The 19,947-nt window shown below is 35.9% G+C and overlaps 1 protein-coding gene across 1 annotated transcript; it reads right to left on the bottom strand.

Annotated features, from left to right (window-relative positions):
- Window positions 1-3,179: 3,179 nt before the first annotated feature.
- On the bottom strand, window positions 3,180-12,952 carry LOC120203442 (E3 ubiquitin-protein ligase UPL3-like). Its single transcript, XM_039203736.1, has 17 exons — window positions 11,828-12,952; window positions 11,333-11,443; window positions 11,114-11,230; window positions 10,860-11,030; window positions 10,617-10,778; window positions 8,889-9,137; window positions 8,643-8,764; window positions 7,128-8,559; window positions 6,840-6,941; window positions 5,178-6,737; window positions 4,823-5,047; window positions 4,640-4,744; window positions 4,418-4,498; window positions 4,257-4,325; window positions 4,045-4,173; window positions 3,466-3,588; window positions 3,180-3,371 (listed from the first exon to the last, which is right to left on the bottom strand). The coding sequence occupies exons 1-17, from the start codon at window positions 12,704-12,706 to the stop codon at window positions 3,306-3,308; spliced, it is 5,703 nt and encodes a 1,900-aa protein (XP_039059667.1). The 5' UTR covers window positions 12,707-12,952; the 3' UTR covers window positions 3,180-3,305.
- Window positions 12,953-19,947: the final 6,995 nt, after the last annotated feature.

Genomic DNA, 19,947 nt, shown 5'->3' with positions numbered 1-19,947 from the left:
AATAAATAAATAAAAATGTAAAGGATCAAAATAGTAAAAACAAAAGATTAAAGAACTAAAATGGCAAAAATAGAAATTTAAAGGACTAAAATAGTTAAAATAGAAAGTTAAATCACTAAACCCTAAATATACATAAATCAAAGCTAAAAACGAAAAATATTAAATAACACAGGTACTAGAAATAAAAATAACCCACAAATTAAGAATAAGGACTAAAATGAAATAAACAGAAACATACAAGACCACACAATCATTAAACCAAATACTGAACAATGACTAAAATCGAATAATTACAAATCCAGTGACCAAATTCGAACACTGCCCAAAATTAACAGTACAAATTCTAAATACTTAATAAATATAACAACAAATGTAAGGGACTACAATAATACATGAAACAAATAGAGAGGTCATAATAAAAGAAAATAAAAGTTTCATTAATAAGAAAAAAATGGAAAGCTTATAAACTGCAGGAACCAATCGAGACATTAACCCTGAACGAGCAAAACACGTGGGTTGAATTGACCTTGATCGACGTCGTTTTGAGTCCAATTTAAATGCCCCTTTTACGGGTATGAAAACCCCTTACCTTTCTTTTTTTCTTTTTCGTTTCAGAGAAAGAGAGAGGGCAGGAGAGAAAGCTCTCAAGGGCTCCAATGCTTCCTAGACTCCGGTGAGCCTCTACAGCGCCGACCGCCGTTCACCGAAGGCGTAAGAGAGAGATAAATATGTCGCTCAAACCGTCTTCTCGTCTGGATCAAGAATCTGAGCCTCGTTTAAGCAAATAACACCTCAAATGTTGTAGATCTAAAGAGATCTTTTCAACTTCCGTATTTCAGACGGTCCTCGATGTAACCAACAAACACCGAGACCAGGTAAATTGCCTTTTTTATTTTGATATCCATTTCTCTTTTTTTTGTTTCGGTGTTGTTATTTTCCCCTTTTTTTGTTTTTTTCCTGTTCGACCCCGAATCCCTCTCCTCTCCGTTCTCTTTCTCCGAATCTCCCCCTTTGTTTCCAATGCTTTCCCCAATATATGGTTGCATGCATGTGGGTTTAGTGGTGGAGTAGGTTGGATCAAATCCCGATTTTTCCGGATTTCTTTATTATTTTTAGTGGGTTTAGTGAGATTTAGTTGATTTGGGTACTGGTTTGAGTGTTGTTTGACAGTTAATGACGCAACATCTTCGGGAATCGTCGTTGGTGGCTCACGTGCCGGTCTGGAGGGGCGCGTTCGGATCTCCTTGTTGGCGGCGCTGAAAATAATTTAGGGTGAAAACCCTAATCTGGAGGGTCTTCAGGTCGGCTGTTGGGCCTCTGGGTTTGGGTTGGCCTCATTGTGAGCTTGTAACTGGACTGGACAGCTTGTACTAGATTGGATTTCAAGACCTGTAAAGTTTTTAATTTAATTTTATTATTAATAATAATAATAACAACAATAATAACAATAATATTTTTTAAACATAGACAAAAATGAATGTCTACACTATCGTACAAATATTGACTTGCGATGAGTTAGTGGCATAGTTACAATGGTAAAAAGTGATTCTTGAATGTTATGTGATTTGTGGTTCAAACATGTATGTTCATTTGATGAGTTAATAGAATTAATGAATAAGCTGAAAATGTAAATCGGTGAAATTTGCCTAGATTTGTGTTATGAACAGTAAGTTTAAAAAATCACCATAAATTTTAAAGAAATGATTAGATGATGAATCTTATACCTTTGGATTTGTATACCAATATAATTTTGTTTAGAACAAATGGAAATTAGGTTCGAGGAGTATAAAAAAAGATATCAATTTTTAATTAAGGATAGGTCATAAATAAAATGATTATTGATTGATTTTGTTTAATGCATTATTGTATTTCCGTACCAATACTTTGTATACTATGGCAGTATGTGTGTAATAATGGTGTTCATGATGAGCACTTGTTAATACCTTGAATAAGGTGGTTATCGATCGATTTTGTTTAATACATTTGTTGCATTTTCGTATTAATACATTTGCGTACTTTCGACACTATATGTGCATTGATGGTATTCATAATGAGTTTGTGAATTACCATTACGATATATTAGTATAGTGTTGTTGTTACTACGATACCTATACTTTCGTTTAACACTTATGTGCAATTTATGCACCTTGTATTTTCATCTGTCAGTCATTAGGTTGTGAATGTATATTCTTGAATAGACCGATTGATAAGTATGCTATGCATATGAAATAATGTTTTGCATGTTATTTGACGAAAATTTGACTTATCAAGTCAGTTTTATGAGTTTATATATATTTTGATATTTTATGACTTTTTTATGCTTTAAAATGTTTTACTTACTCTTTTTATGTCTCACTAAGTGTATACTTAGCGTTTGATGATTTTCACGTGTAGGTAAAAAGGATGAGTAGAGTAAGAAGCTGAGCTTGACATCAATCATCGAAGATTACTTACTAATACTATTAATGACCTACTATTGTTATTTTAAATTTCTAGTTGATATGTATACGTGCAAAAACAGTTCATATTGTTTCAATATGGGTTTTGACATGTTATAGTAGATATATAATTATTTATTAAACCGTTTTATTTAAAGAAATCAAATTTTATTGATTTTCAAGTACAAAAACATTTTAAAAGACATGTGACATTTACGATTCGTGTACGGGAACATATTCAAGAGGTGGATGTTACAATACCAATGCACTACTCATACCATTTAAATCATAAGAGAAGATAAATATATTATTCATTTAAATACACAAATAAATCAAATATAAAGCATATAATTATTTTAACATATAATTCATATTTCGATTATACCATATATCAAAAGCATCTGATACATCATTTAACATTGATGTCATATGATAACCACATAGTTATAAATAATATATACAAATAGCATAGAAACGCATATACATAATATATATAAATAACATATTATCGCAAAGACGAATTACCCAGAATATTGTATGCTTTTTTGGGTCTAAAGGTATGTTCCTTTGGAGAATATTTTTATTAAAAGCATAAAATTATGTTTTGAAGTAAAAAGTTAAAACGATGACTTACAAGTCATTTTTTAGAAAATGTAAAAGAAATTTTGTTGATCAAGAAAATGAATTACATTGATCACTTTGTTTTCCACCAGCCGAACACTGAAAAAATGAAGAAAAAAAAACAGAAACAAACAGACCCTAATACGCCACCTCAAAACATCAAAAATGATAGCAGAAGGTGAGAAAAGTAGACCAACATTGTGGTTATTCAGAAATATACCAACTTCAGTTCCTGATACCGGGGGATCACGATAAATCAAAAGATCCTTGCCCTTCGCTGATTGCATAAAGCAATTTCTTGTACATAACTTCCTGTTCAGACAGCAGCAGTGGCCGATTAGGAAATAGGATGCGATAAAATCATTTGCGTATGAATATATAGATAAAATGGTACCATTGATAATACCTTGGTTGAATATGGAGGAAGCTTCAAGTAATTAGCGCAAGTCATGACGCTGGGCAAGTCATCATCTGCTGTTTCTGAAGTTCCACTTCCATTGGAAGAAGCAGGAATTGCAGAAGAGGAATGCTGCAACCAGATACCAGACAAATACAACATTAGAACCGCAAACAAGAACCCAGCTTAATGTACACCTGTATGAAACATTTACTGTTAAGACAACAACAATACTCACCAATATCTGTGTTACTCGAACTTGGAGGTGTCAATGCGACAGCAAGTGTACAATATTCTTAATTTTGTTTCTCAAGTAGTTTACATTTGGAAGAGTATACCTATGCATCCATTTTCTAATGTGTCAAGCTCAGGTGCCAAACATGGGTACTCTCCCTTGAGGGGCAACTTCAAAATAATGAAGCCATTTCCATGAGCACTTAAATGATTGGCATAAACAAATTAATATGTAAAGCTGCTATCAGCCGTATTTTGATCTTAATATTCAAAGCCGGATGTCATGTTATATGTCGACAACAATGTAAATGAGAAGAAACACTGATATTAAAGTTCCAATGTAACGCCAGTTACCTTTCTAACAATTGTAAGCTTTGGATTCAGCACTGCCAGACCACCAGGTGGAAGTCTAGGTGCACCGGTAACAAATTGGCAGAATGCCCGCTGCTGCTCTGGTGTAAATTCTCCCATAATTTCAAGTAACTGCAAAATCACAAAACCAAAAATTCTCATGAGTAGAATATAGATCTCAAGATACTTTAAGAAGTGTAATGAAACAAACATACATTAAGAATAGCAGGGCTCTTTGCAGTATATCCATGATCGAATTTTATGTGATCAGCAAGGGTCTCAGCCTGCAGTGTTTTAAGTTACATCAAAAATCAAAATAGAAAACCAGTTCTAACAAAAGAAATTAGCAATATTATCACATTAAGTGTCAAATTACCTCCCACAGCTCTCTACGACCGCACAGCAAATAGTCCAACTCTTGTGGGGTAAATATTTGCAATGATGCAATATCAAAAACCTGCTTGTTATATAAAGCATTTATTAACATTGCAATGAATCTCAGAAACAGCTCCTCATATGCAGATAATTAACAAGGAAATCCCACAAAAAAAAAGTTGTGAACAGACAAGAAAACTCAGAACAAAGAAAGCAACTGTACCTGATTAAATCCAGCCCGAAATGCTTCCATTTGCCGAATAATTCCAGCCTTGACAGTTGCATCAACCACCAAGGATATGTAGTCTTCTAAGTTATTGATATCCACCTGATGCATTTAACAGGATTTTGGAATTGTCTATTGAAAAAAGAATAAAGAAGGGAATAGAATTAAAAGTTGACATACAGTTCCATCCCCTGGTTTCAGTATATAATCTGGATAGCCCGGAAGTGTAAAATCCAAACAGAGATCTTCTATTGGGGCCCCACGGAAGCATATATCGGCAATTGCGGAACTATTTTCACCACCTGTTGATTCCAAGTATTGCTTTCGACAAACAAGGAAATGCAATTCTTGCAAAATTTTCCCAAAGTCAGCATCAATAGACAGAATATCATACAAATCAAGCTCCTGCAATATTATATGGAAAGTAAGAGAGAATTGACACAATAGTTGAAATGTTATAGGCATACAAATATACAATTTAAGCTTAAATAAGATTCAAGTTGTTCTACAAGTTAAAACAAGGCAATCAGCTTACTTGACCAAGCACAAGTTTATAAAATGGTGTTGATAAAGGCAGGTCTAAAAGTCGTCCATCCTGAAGAGCTTTAGCCATCACACGTCCAAGTAGCTGGAAATATTCAATTACTTTAGAAAACTGGCTTCCTTCAGAAGCATCGGCATTTGGTGGCCAAGGTCGAGGGAACAACCCCAGAGGACCTTGAATTACATCTCCCCCATTAGTAACAGAACCAGCGTTTTTTTCATTTTTCTCTTCATCTCCATCAATTACCATTGTTGACTTATCCCATGTAGAATTAGACCTCCACATTCCAAGACCAACCTTTTGCAAATCATGACTTAATAGTGTATAGAACTCCAAGGTTGGACCCAATCCAGTGCCAACTTCTCCAAAATATTCAACTTCAAGCACAGCTTTTTGGCTAGAATACATCTCCATTACTTTTGCAGCAGAATCCAAGATGCGATTTCGAGAGACACGAACTTTCTGCCGCTGTAATCTCCCAACCCTCACCTCTCTCTCATTAGTTGATCCATGGCCATCAGCACCCTGCTGCTGCTGCAGACGATATAATGCACGAGACAACCCAAAGACAGTTGAATAGAAGTACTGCCTTCTTGTCTCAAAAGGAAATAAAAAGGGGCATGCCTTTGTCAACTGATAACACCAGGAAGGAAGGCTTCCGCTGCATAGAGCAAGGGCATCCTGTATTTGTCGAGCAAGTTTTGGAGTGAGCTTACCATTAATAAATTCCTCATAAGGCACTCTAAAACTAGGGGTACTCAACTCATCCAGATTTAAATTTTTTCCTTCAGCAAAATTGTTGGAAGCTATCTGAGCTCTCAAACGAGGTGCCAGCTGATTCAACCCCTCCAACACATACAACAGTGTCAGGATAGTATAAGTAGGATTAGATTTCTCAAGATCACAAGGAAGTTCCCCTTGCAAGATGCTATCTAACAGTGACATCCTCTGAGTTTGGGGATCAGAATTGGAATTGGGAGAACAAGATTTAGCAGACTTAGGCTCTGTAGCAGACCCTGAACCCCCTACTGAAGTTCGGTCAGGTTGGCTCTCTGCCCTCTGATATGTTATTGTGTAGATACCACTCCACATCCCTCTTCCATCACTAGATGTGAAATCACTACCACCATATCTCTCATCATCATCCTCGTCCAACACAAGCTGTCTTTGAATGGCTTGATAGATGGTCATCTGCCTGTTCAGCTGCTTATTACCAACAGTAAAAATTAACTTTGGAGCCTCATTAGAATTGCCAAATGGAGGTCGTCCTTGTCGATCTCTACCTCCCCTAATACCTCTACCATTGGCAGATACAAATCCAGCCATGGCAGCAGCAGCAAACGACATTGCACCCCTTGAGCCATAGCCACTCCTAAAATCAGCAGAGTCTGAACCACTAACAGCGGCAGCTCTGCTGCTAGATCCAGAAGCAGCATTAGTTTGGTTATCACTTGCTGATGGCACAGGTGCGCCATCTTCAGCTGAATCACCCAATTTAACATCAAGCACTTTATCCGGCATGCAAACAGGAAGAGAATCATCTCTAAGCACCTGGAAAAGAATGATGGTTCCATCAGACAATGGTAAAGATCAAATGAAGTTTATAATCAACAGGAAATGGCTTCCCATTTCAAGAGACTCAATATGACTTACATCTTCATGATCATCATCATCATCATCATCATCAGAAATACCATCATCTTCAATCACCAAAGCATCATCAATCTCCACAGGAGACATATCCAATTCTTCATCCTACCAAAAAAAAAGCGGCACATGACCATTTTCAAACAGAGGGTGGAGTTCATAGTTACATATACGACTTAAAAAAGGGTTGTTAACAAATGATCATCAATTTAAACTATATTTGGCATGCAAGGTTATAAAATACAAATAACTAAATCACATCATACTTCCATATCTTATAATCAAAACACATACCTCAGAAGTAGAGTCACCATTTTCAGGTTTAATTGGAGAATCTTTATCGAGAGCAGCCCTTCTACGAGCAGCATTTCTTGTTTGAGGTCCTCTTGACTCCACTTGAGAAGGCTTCAAAACAGCCTTACCTTTTCCCTTTGAAGAACTTGTTCTTTTCTCCTGTGATGATTCCTTTTTGGCAACATCTCCTATATTAACCGATGATGTTGACTTTGAAGAATGACGACGAGTTGTTGAAGCAGGAGTTGAGGTAGATATTGAAGAAGTAACAGCCCCACTAGGTGATTTCCCAGAGTCAGAATTTCCTACAGATGCAGAGAGTTTTTTAGCAGTGTCACTTCGTTGAATACGCGGCCAAAGAAATTCTTCCACAGCTGCTAGACTTGCTAATGGATCAATCAACACAATATTCGAAGAATAATCACGGATAGACTTCTCTCCTTGGACTCGACAGAGCCGCAACTTAAAAGGCTGAGATAATGCACTTAATCCAGAAGAGAGGCGTGCACCCCCACCAGAAGACCTCGATGAATGGCTGAGAACTACAGGGAAACGCTCTACAGACAATAAAGCATTTTGAAGCTTCTGAACCAGGACAGTCATAGGAGCGATACTTCCTTGATCAAAACTTGAAGGAAGTGCAACATCAATAAATGATTTTAATCTTTTAAGGGCTTGGTGTCGAAGCTTAGGCAGGTTTGCATCTGAAATCCTCTCCTGGGAGAAGTACCCACAAGAAAAATAGTTCAACAAGGCCGCAACAACACCACTACCAATAAACTCAAACGTGGATACCCCATCTCCCTTGCTCAGTTCTGCCAGTATCTCAGAAATCACATCAATCAAATAATCTTCTTTGCTAGTAGAAATGTCAGCTAAACGAGACCCTAAAGCTTTGGATTTTCCTTTTGCCTTAGTCTTTTGATCGTCAACACCGGCATTTAATTTCATGCAAAGACTTTTTAAGTGTATAAGATCATCTGTTACACCAACTTCAACAGCTCCAGGATCAGAGGGGAAATACTTATCTTTAAATGTTTTAGCACATGCACTTACTGTAGTACGAAGATTGGAATTGGCTGTAGGAATTTCAACCGTACTACGAGGTGAACCAATATTTAAAGATGCCTGATTCTTGGACTCCTCAACAGAACCTACTTCAAGTTTAGAGTTACCACTGCGTAGTCTGTAACGCCTGGAACGTGATGATGTTCCAGATGCAGAATCATTATCCTTCTCAGGGGGAGATAATTGGACAGGAGTGGCATTTTGATTACCAATTAAGATAAGCTGGTCCACGGCATGAACCACGCCCTCTCTAACAAACATTTTGGAGAAGGTTCCAGGAAGTTTTTCCATTAGGATCTCAGCTATTTGGAGGGAAGGAACCAAAACATGTGGATCTTTCCATGCTAAAACACCAGCCAGGAAGCTACAACGTCAAACAAAGAGTAAGTTCCCATAAGCAAACATGCACAAATATGTAAATTGCTATCTTTTACTTAAGATGGATACCTTGATATATTTGTCACACTCAATAAATTCTGAATCATTTCTGCACTGCTGAAGTACATTAGTTTTCCACTAACTGAGAGACATTTATGGCGGACAGGGCTATTGACGCTAGAACCATAGATCTAATGGACAAATAAGATAGGACAAGAAATACAAGCACAACAATAAAACATCATGGTAAAGACTAGGGATAAGTACCAATAATCAAGAGATAAACAAGGAAAGGCCCTCACAAAGAAAACTTACCTGAATGAGAACAGGAAGGAGATCCACTCCAAACTGCTGAAGAAGTTCGGGTTGATCTCTCAACAATTTCTCTCGGGCTGAAACTTCAGGAGCATTTTCATCAGTATTTTCTTGCTTGTTAGAGCTGCTAGCAGGAGACTTCATCACAAAAGAGCCTTTGACCAATATACTAGAGCTGGCAGGGATGGAAATGGTTCCTTGGGGCAACGGAGGAAGAAGTTCATTTGCCAAATTGACAATTTCAAAAATCTACACAAGAAAATAAGAATTACATGACCATCAAACAAATGGGCATAACATGCAAAAGCTATTACAAACTCACTAAGTCCGCGCAATAATATAATACACAAGAAATATGCAATATATTCAAAACAACTTATTTACCAGGGGCAACCCCAGGAATCTTATGTTTGCGGGGCAAAGCAAAAAATTGTGTTGAAGTGGCTTAAATTGAACCATTTATTTCTAGGAAGAGCCAAAATGCAATCTTTTTCAATTTATTTAAGGTCTAAAAAGGACTAAATTAAATATTTCATGTTTAAGAGGGGCTAAAATAGCAATTGCACTATTTAACCAAGCCAAGGCCCCTGCCTGCTTTAGATGGCCATGCCCCTGACTTAGATCAACAAATAAATAAATAAGGAACTGGCATTAAGACTCGTATTAACAAATCTAAAACTATGACTTGATACCATTACCATGTGTATTAACGGTTAAACCAATTTTCAAAGCAATGCAGGTATTAACAAAATATAGCAATTATTCAACACGACACATGCAGTGGCAGAGCCACTGTGAGAATGTGGGTTCAATTGACCCCACAAAAATTTTGAAAAATTACTTTATATACATAATAGTTTGCATAAGTACTCAATTTAGACCCCACATTTTAAAAAATACTTCATAAAAGGTTAATTTATCTCTTCACCCACTAAACTATTAAAAATCCCCAATATTTTTATTTTATTTAATCATTCATCACTTCTGACCTAAATTTCTCTTATTCAACTCTCTTTAGTATTGTTACAAGATAGGTAATCAAGTTCTCCTTAATTTGACAACTCTTCTTTTCTTTTCAAGCTTTATTGATTAACCTCTAGAAAATTAGCATTATGGTTTTGGTTGTGATAGATTAGGGTTTTATGCAATATTAAGCTTTATAGATTGGATTGTTTTGGGTATCGTCTTCACATGAGATTTCTAAGATATAGATCGGAAAGTGTCATGGACAATTGTGAAAATGGTACGAGCTATGAAATTTATGTTATGTACCTATATTTTTGTTTACAATTTTAATTGTTTTGTAATAGACTTAACTTACCATATTATACATTGATTTATCAAGTGTACTAATTTATAATGTGTTTTTAGATGTTTTAATTCCTCAAAGTTTGACCCGACAATCAAAACTTTCTGACACCACCATTGGTCACATGTACAAAGTTATATACGAACAACCAGCAGTAAGAACTACCATCACTTCGGCTTGAATTAAAATCAGTTCAAAATAAGTAACTTTCACCCACAAAAAAAAATCACCGACACACTGACATGCAAGGTTTACATAACCCGATTCTGAAACTAAGAGTTGGTATTTAATGAGTTAGTGTATACTTTCGCCCCTGCTTGTTTTAATATAAAATTGCACACGTCACATATCACATGTTCACAGGTAAACAACTAAGAAAAGACAACTACCATGTTTTCAGCTTGAATAAAATTTGTTACCTGCTCTGCTGGTCTGCTTAATGCTGGTGGAACTGATGAGTTATTAGAAACACCAGAACCTGATAGTATATCTTTAAGTATGCCACTGATCCCAAGAAGAAGTAAAGTTTTTGCTCCTAAAGGAGACCCACTTGCACATGTTGAAAGCAGTCGAATTAAGCCCTAAATTCAAAAAACCCAACTTTCAAGATGTTGCTCATAAAATGCATTGGCATATGGATAAGTAAAGGAGCCACAACTCACCGTATATGTCGGCGTGCTTAATGACGCCTGCCCACCTCCAGATGTACTTGTAGAAATGAGAGATGCAGCTTGAGTAACCAGTCCATGATTGCATAGCTCATCTAATTTATTCGGGGAAGATGCGAAGGCATCAGCAATGCGAGTCAAACAAACAGATGCATGCTCCAGCACCTATAAACATAATAACGTGTACAAGATGAAAAAGAAACACAATTTACAACAAAAGAATCTTCAAATATGCATGTTCAAGTCACCTTTGAATCATGGTACTGCAAAAGATTTGTTAATAGAGGTAGAGCTTCCATGACATAATCAGATGCATCTGAAGGGAGTTTCTTACACATATTTGCAGCAGTAGATAGTGCCACTCGCTGGAACATGGGATTAAACATAAGAAACAGATCAAACAGATTCAAAATTGCCAGAAATTCTTCTTTATAAATTAACAGTCAAAACTTTAACAAATTAATTACCTGAACCCCAGTGGAGAAAAAATCCAAGTATGAAAGCACAGCCATGAGAGCACCAGCTCGTAAACAGGCGGTTGGGTGCTCCAGAGATATCTTCTTCAAAGCTTGGAGAGACTGTTTCCAGCATTTCAACCGGAAAGATAAGAATGAAGACTAAAGCAAATCTACAATATTCTACTTTCTAATACGAGTCTACAGCTATGAACAATGTAGTAAACTCTTCGTTATTAGAAAACCAGAAAGCAGATAATTTTAATGGTTAGTTAGAAACAAGCCAATTTTCCACGACACAGGCCCTCAGCGAAATGCTTAAACATCTCAAATTTATCTCCATTCATACCAATTGGACCTAATTTCTAATAGAATTAGCTTGTTACACTCTAGTTTGCAATGAAATACAAGATATCATTCACTAAAGGAAGCTCATGTTTAATCACAAAAAAAAATTCTCATTATCTAATAATAAAATTTTTTGAAAGTAACCATATAAAAACCAACCTGTTCAGCCAAGTCCATAAATTCTATAGTGAGCAACCTAGCACAAAAACACGAAACTGCACCATAATGCACCACAGCAGCACATGAGGAAGGCAAAACATCACATAAATGAGTCAGTGCCCTAGCTGCAAGAAGCATGATATCAGGATTACTCCCATGATTAAGCAACCCAACGAGCACGGGAACAAATGAATCCACAGAAAATGTGCTCAAGGACTCCTCAGTCCCAATCGAAAGCATCTCACACAGCTGCGTCAACGCCTCCACTTGTTTCCCTTCCTCTCCATCAGCACGCAACCCGGAAAGAATCTTCTTCAACCTCCCGCTTTGATGAGATGAAGATGCAGAACCCATACCCGATGACGGAAGCAAATCATCAAGCCCGGCACCAAGCTTTCTCAACAAGCCTTGTAACGCGCTGCTCGCAGACGTCAGATTCTGGTGCAAAATACCTACACCTCCTTCGCTATCATTATCATCGTCATCGCCTCCGGAGGTATCCATAATCGACCCTAAATTTCTCTCAGGGTCGTTAGAATTGTTATTGTCTCTATTATCCCTATCTCTGTCACGAACACTTGCATCACGTTCCTTCTCTTTGCCCCTATCGGAGGCGAGATTCGGACGGTCACTTGTTGTGGTCTGATTAGCTTTGCTGGAACGGCGACCGCGGCGAGAACCAGAAGAAGATTCGGTGGTGGTGGGGTCCATTAAAGTAGCGGCAGCGCGGGAAGAGGGAGAGCGAGTCGTGGAGGTAGTTGCAACGGTAGAAGAGGAAGAAAGACGTGCGCGCTTGTGAGAACGAGTGGTTGGTCCAGAGGGAGAAGATGAAGGGGCAGCTGAGGAGGCCTCCGCCCTCTTCCGGCTCCGAGTTTCCATACAAAGGGACCACCGCCCCTGGGTTAATCGGAAGGTCACCGCAACAAGATCAAGCGATTCCTGATCCGATTGCTACCTGCGTCTAAAGAAAACCTAATTCGAAACCCTATAAATGAAATTAAAGCAAATCACAATTCGGATAAAAGTGAAGACCCTGTAATAAACGATCAAGTAAACGAGGCCTCAATCTTAGTTTAATTAAAGAAATTAGATTTCGATGATCAATTGAGGATGAATTTGTGAGGGGTGAAGGTTAAAAGGCAGAGAAAACTGAAACCCTGAAGTGAAGAAGGAATAAAGATGCGGAGGCTTTTTAGATAGAGAAAAATATAGAAAATGTATTCTAATATATCATTTTAATCAATTTTTTCTGTATTTACGAAAATAACCAATAAATTTACTACACGAACTCTAATTTCGCAACACAGTTTTTAAATTCGTAACTCAGTTTTGAAATTTTCAATTCGAATTTCTTTTCCGCAACGCGATTTTCTAAATTCACAACGCGAATCTGTAATTCCTAATGTGAATCTGTAATTCGCAACACAGAAGTCAAATTCGCAAAGCGCGTTTATTTTCGCAAAGCGAATTTTATTTTCGAATTCGAAACACAATATTAATTTCGCAACACAAATGTAAACAATATATCCCGTAAATCGTAACTCACAACTTAAAACCCTAAATCGCAACTCAATCCCATCTTCATCTCTCACTCTCTACGACGACATCAGTCCCCATATCTGACGACATCTGTCCCCATATTCGATGACCCCCCTTATCTCCATCTCTCAGAGCCACTCTCTCACAACCATTCACGATCACAAATGGAAAATCAACCACAGAGGGTTAGTTTTTTTAATTATTTTTATTTTGAAATTTTTGTATTATTATTAGATTTTTCATATTTAAATTGATAATAAATTTACTGGTAATTTCAATATATAGATTAACCATTTCACTTAGATTGCTTAGTAAATTCATTCGGTTGCTGTCAATATTGCTAAACTGTTTTAGTCTTTAACCCTGTGAAGTTAGTATTTTTTTGTTGAAATAATGTTATTCATTCAAGTTTCAATTTGCAGAAGAATAGTTTTTGAAACTTAAATTCGCAACACGAAAATGAAATTCGCAACACGAAAATCGCAACGCGAAAATGAAATTCGCAACGCGAAATTCGCAACGCAATTTTAGTGTTCGTGTTGCGAATTTCATTTTCGTGTTGTGAATTTAAGTTTCAAAAACTACTATTCTTCTGCAAATTGAAACTTGAATGAATTATATTACTTCAACAAAAAAACAAAGACAAATACTAACTTCACAGTGTTGCGAATTTAAGTTTCAAGAATAAACTACTACTCTTTATGTTGTCTTGAACCTGCACTAAACCTATATGTTGTCCTTTTAAATGTTTATATAAGTGCTTACTTCTGGAATGTTATCTGATGCATTTTGTGAACTATGATAGAATAATGACTTGGGTGAATACCGGGCTAGTTTGAAACATATTTGGCTATATTTTCCCTGTTTAATATCATGTCTGTTTATTGTGTATAATTTGTAGTTTTTGGTATATCTAACTTGGTATGTTTATTGTTTTGTTTTTGTTAGGAATTTTTTTCGGCTGTATTGACTTTAAGGAATAAATTAAGCCTAGCCACTACAATTACGTCGACACTTACACCTGTACAAAGAAATTTGTTTGAGAATACTTGTTTCGGGCCATGTTGAAAGTACAACATCTAGGTGGAAATGCTATATTGACTCATTTGTTTCTTCAGACCATGACTAACGATCTATCCGAGGGGATACAACGTGGTGATGAAGAGATATGGTTTTATTTTCCACTGGTGTATACTCGTTTTGGGCGGGAGGAGTTTTGCTTAATCACTGGTCTACGTTTCGGACGACACGATGAAATAGGTTCGTACACTAGTTATATCGCCCGCCCATCATGGTTATTTCAGGTTTTTCCTGAGCAGGCAAAGGTGAAGCCCAGTTTACACATCGACGATTTGAAAAGATTACTTCTTAAATATGGTTTTACTCGGATGGATGACATTGATGTTGTCCGAGTATGCCTTTTGTTACTTTTGAATGCCAGTTTTTTAGCCAAAGAGGGCATACAACCTATTTCTTAGTATTTAATATTATTGGTAGAGGGCCTAGATGCATGTAACATATTTCCGTGGGGTTCATATCTATGGAAAGCTACCTGGAAAAAGTTGTCGTCTGCCTTTGAGGACCGTCGTAGTTTGCGTAGCCATGGTTCCAAATACACTTTGGTAGGCTTTATTTGGGCCTTTAAGGTAAGAATTTCTATATAATGTTTCCAAAATTATAATTAATTATTTAATAATTACTGAAATTAATGTTTGTGTATTATATTGTTTGTAGATTTGGATATTTGAGGCTTTTCCCAGCATGCAGACATATGCCATTAAAAATTCAAATGATATTCCTAGGGCTATTACCTGGAGGAGGATCCGGCTGTTAGATTGAGAAGATTTGCTACCATATATGATGATAAATGATGTAAGTTAACAAAAATACTACCATATATAAACAAGTTATTACTAGTAGACGTTTGATTATTATGCCTTCGTCTTTTCACGCAGCTCACTTGAAGGATCAGAGAGACGCTTCATATGCGTTGGGTAATGGCAAAGCTATCCTTTATCATGCATGGTGGGAGGTCGATAATGTTATTATTAGATTTTGCATATTTAAAGGTGTTTATAACATTTATTTGATATGCGCATTTGAATTATTATTTATTATATTGTAGGTGTTTATCCCTATTATGGAACGTCGTCATTGTATTCTCATCGAGCTTCAGCTCCCATCCCTGAAGACGATAGTATATGACAACATGTTGAATTACATACCATTATCTGATTTGAAAGATATTATTTGGAGGGGATGGAGTGATCATTTGGCTAAATACTTGGATGCAATTAATTATTGGACTAATTCAGGAAACAAGAAGTCAAATAAGTTAAAAGTTATAATGATGAGAGACGAGACAACGCCACAACAAACATCGGGAGCCAGAGAGGATTGTGGTCCTCTCGTATGCATGTGCTTGGAACGTATGACGAGAGGAGGTAAACAATTTCTACCTCCCACAGATAGAGATAGAGGTGCAGTAGGGTTGTGGTTTCGGTATTTTATGGCTAGAGAGATATATGCGAGACGTGTCTTACCTACATTCGGGTGCTGAAAGTGTGCATAAACAAAAATTTGTTATTGGTAAGTTTGAGCAAGCATTGTTATCATTTATTCTCTTTGTTTTAGATGAAATATTGATCAAAAGTAGTTTGAAAATGTTTGGTTAAGTACCTAGAATTCAATGATTTCAGCTCATATTTGTTGGTTTTAGATGTGTAGAAAATCTCATGGCCATAACGTTTCTGTAGGTTAATCCTTCAAGTGAGCTGCATGAAATTGATGTATTTGTATGTAAGCTCCCTATTGTTAGGAGCATTTGGATGTACTGTCTAGGGCTAATTGATGTATCAATGTGTTGTCAAGTGTAAATAAGAATTGTTTTTTTTGTTTAATTGATTTGTTGTTTAATTTCAATCTGCATTATGTTGAAGGCAAAAAAGATCTGTTGAAGGTACATTACCTTTAAGAAAATTGAATTCGCAACGTGAAAGTCAAATTCGCGTTGCGATTGTTGCGAAAGTCAAATTTGCAACGCGAAAAAACAAAATCGCGTTGCAATTTTTATTTTCGCGTGTCGAATTCGATTTTCGTGTTGCGAATTTGACATTCAATTCAAAGAAAACAATTTCAAAAAGATAACATACAACAATCTGATAAGTGATAACAACTGAACATATCATAGCAATGTTCAAACTCAAGTTACTAATGCATGTCTAACTGAAAATGTATGTATTAACACATAAAATACACATAATACAACGTTTGCATTTAAAAATCACCTAAGTTAATAGTCCCAAAAGGTGAAGCCGGTTGTGATTGGGATTTTGATTTTGATTTTGATTGCGATTTTGATTTCTTTTTGCTTGGCACCATATAAGCTTTGGATTTTGATGAGGATCCATATTTTGGTAGAGGAAAAGATGATTGTGATGGCACTGGTGATCCACAGGTCAACTTTGTATGACAATTTTCCTTGCACCGACTACATGTCGATATCTTCTTCTCTTCACCCTTAGACGGTATACGATCGTGATTTTTTGGAGTCATCTGGTATGTCCCACTCAGAAGGATGTGGAATAGGGTAGACAATCTCGACATAAGTATGTCGATATACTTATGTAGTGTAGCAATCCATAACGTATGTGCTTGAATCATCTTGGTTTAGATGAAAAGCAACTTTTATAACATGGCCACACATATAACTAGATGTTTGTCATTTCATACAACTACACGTCTTTGCATTTAGATCGACAAGTTCATTTAAGTTATTATCCAATACTTCAAACAAAGTGTTTGAACATGGTTCAACTGTCCATGACGTTGACTTCACAACACGTTTCGTTATCTTTTTTTCAGTCCATGGTGTAACACGACGTTCCAATGTTCCTGTAAATTTAAATAACTAATACTTAGTAAAATCTATTAAATATGATAAGTTACGAATTTAAAGAAATAATACCTGCATGGGTTCTTTTCTTGTAGTACCACTGTTGAATAGAGGCTCGAAAAAACTCCATTAACATAGTAATGGGTAATTTTCGGGAATGACAACTTAGAGTGTTGATTGATTCTGCACTATTAGACGTCATGAAACCATATCTTGCTCTAAGTTGATGTATTCTTGACCATCTTTCAAACCTGACATCTTCTAGTTTTTGAGCACATTGAGGCAAAACACGTCTTAAAAAATTTATATGCTTATTAAAATCCACTTCCCGATAAGCTTTTACAGCCTTCCAGTATGTCCATTTGTGATTTTTTATACCAGCAAACATTGATTTTAGATTTTTGTACAAATGAACACCACAAAGTCCATGAAAAACATCTGGGAAACACCTTCTAACAACATTGTCAATTGAGTTTTCCCTATCGGATATGATTGTCAGATTGCTAATAGGACCTATGCAATCCCTGAGATACCCCATAAACCATGTCCATGAATCAGAGGTTTCAGATTTGCCAACCCCATAAGCAATTGGTAGTATCCCATTGTTAGGATCCATGGCTACTGCTAATAAGTTTACTCCAAGGTATCGACCTTTCAAATGTGCTCCGTCAACTATAATAAATGGGCGCATGCAAGTAATAAACGAACAAATCTACAAAATAATATACACAAGAAATATAATCATTTAAATGTGAAATGCATGTAAATAACAAAAATGAGTCAACAAAATTATATTGATTTACTAACCGCAGCACCAATGGCGATAAACAACAACTCAAAACGTCTATCTTTATCTTTTTTGATATTAGTTACCGACTCAAGATTTTTCAGCTTTAAATTGTGACAATAAGCCGGCAGTTGGGCAAACGATGCTTTTGGCGACCCCCTCTGTAACATCCCAAACTACGGGTTAATGACTAAATTGTAAAAATTTCAGAATATGGTGATTAAAGTAGAATAGTTTAATAGTTTAATGATTTATGTGGAGATATTTCCTGAAAGTTGTTAGTAAATATTAAAGGAGTAAAAGGGAAAATGAGTAATTGAACAAGGAAAATAATTAAATAATAATTAATGGGTATTATAATACCCATGTGGAAAATGATTGAAGAGATAAGCTTCAAAGCAATTCTCTTCTTCATCTTCTTCTCTACTCCACGTGAAAACTCAAAGCAAAGGTGAGTTCTCTAATTTCTTGATTGTTTGTTGATTTTAAGCATGGGTTTTGATCCTTAGATGATAACTAAGCTTAAGGAAAGCTTAAGTTATCTTAAAACCAAAAGATAAAGGAGTTATGATAGATTAAAGAAAATGGGTTTCTAAGTGAAATTTTGAATAAGAAGGTTTAAATGAATTTGGAGGATAAATTTGACTTGTCATCTATGAGAATAAGAAGATAGAAGTGTTAGAATTAAGTTTGGATAACATGGAAAATTTAGTATGATTATTGATTTTTATATGGAGAATAGAATTTTGAGGTTTAAGATGAAATAAATAGATATAAATGAGTTTAAACATGTATATTTGAGTTAAGAATATGAAAGGGAATGAAACTTGAAGAATTGAAGTTGAAAGAGTGAATTTTCGTGCAATGAACAGTGATTTATGGGTAGGTGCATCGATGCATTAAGGGGTGCATCGATGCATGGATATTTTGAAGCTATTTTGAAGCTATTTTGTGTACTGATGCACCCATAGTGCATTGATACACTCCTAAAGGAAAAGCTGAGATTTGGTTTATTAAATTAGCCTGAGTTATTAACATCAAGTTATAAGGTTTAGGCTTCTGATAATCGTCTCAGAAATTATGCTTATGTAGAAATTGAGCCTAAAGAAGTTAAGGAACAATCGAAGAGTTAGGATTGAATCAAAGCAAACAAGGCTAAGGTGAGTGCAATTTTAATTATACTTATGTTATTGAACGAACATTGGCTTGCGATGAGCCAATATTGTAGTTACTATGGTAAAAAGTGACTCCTAAAATGTTATTTGATTTATGATTCTGATATGTGCATGAATACATGAAATAGATATAGGTTATTATATATGTTACATGATTATATGCATGTGTGATATATGCTATGAGACATGACCAATGTGAAATGAAATACGCTAAGTGACTATATGAAAATGTTACATGATATACATGCTTACATGAATATGAAATATGGATTATATGTTATATGATATGAAATAAATGTTTACACATACATATGGTATGTGACAGAGGAAAAGAAATATGTGATTATAAGATCAATGATTACACATACATGTGGTATGTGACAGAAATGAAATGATATGAATAAGTAATATGAACTGTTATAAATTACAATGCCCATGTTATGTGATATGAGAGCTAGGGGTATAGTTGGCATGCCAAGGGTCGAGGGTTTACCTATGTTCTTCGGGACATATGGACTGTTTACCTATGTTCTTCGGGACATATGAACTGTTTACCTATGTTCTTCGGGATATATGGACTGATTACCTAGGTTCTTCGGAATCTATGGACTGGTCCTTCGGGACATTTATACGAGCTGTGGTGACAACATATTGGTGCACAACCTCAATGTACTCACATACCTTAAGTTCTCAAAAGTATACATGGGCTAATACATGGTCTTTA

Source organism: Hibiscus syriacus, unplaced genomic scaffold (assembly GCF_006381635.1).
Source record: "Hibiscus syriacus cultivar Baekdansim isolate YM2019G1 unplaced genomic scaffold, ASM638163v2 tig00009942_pilon, whole genome shotgun sequence".
NCBI classification, from domain to species: Eukaryota; Viridiplantae; Streptophyta; class Magnoliopsida; order Malvales; family Malvaceae; genus Hibiscus; species Hibiscus syriacus.
The sequence above is the reverse complement of the archived record's forward strand: the minus strand, read 5'-3'. Positions and strand labels throughout refer to the sequence as shown.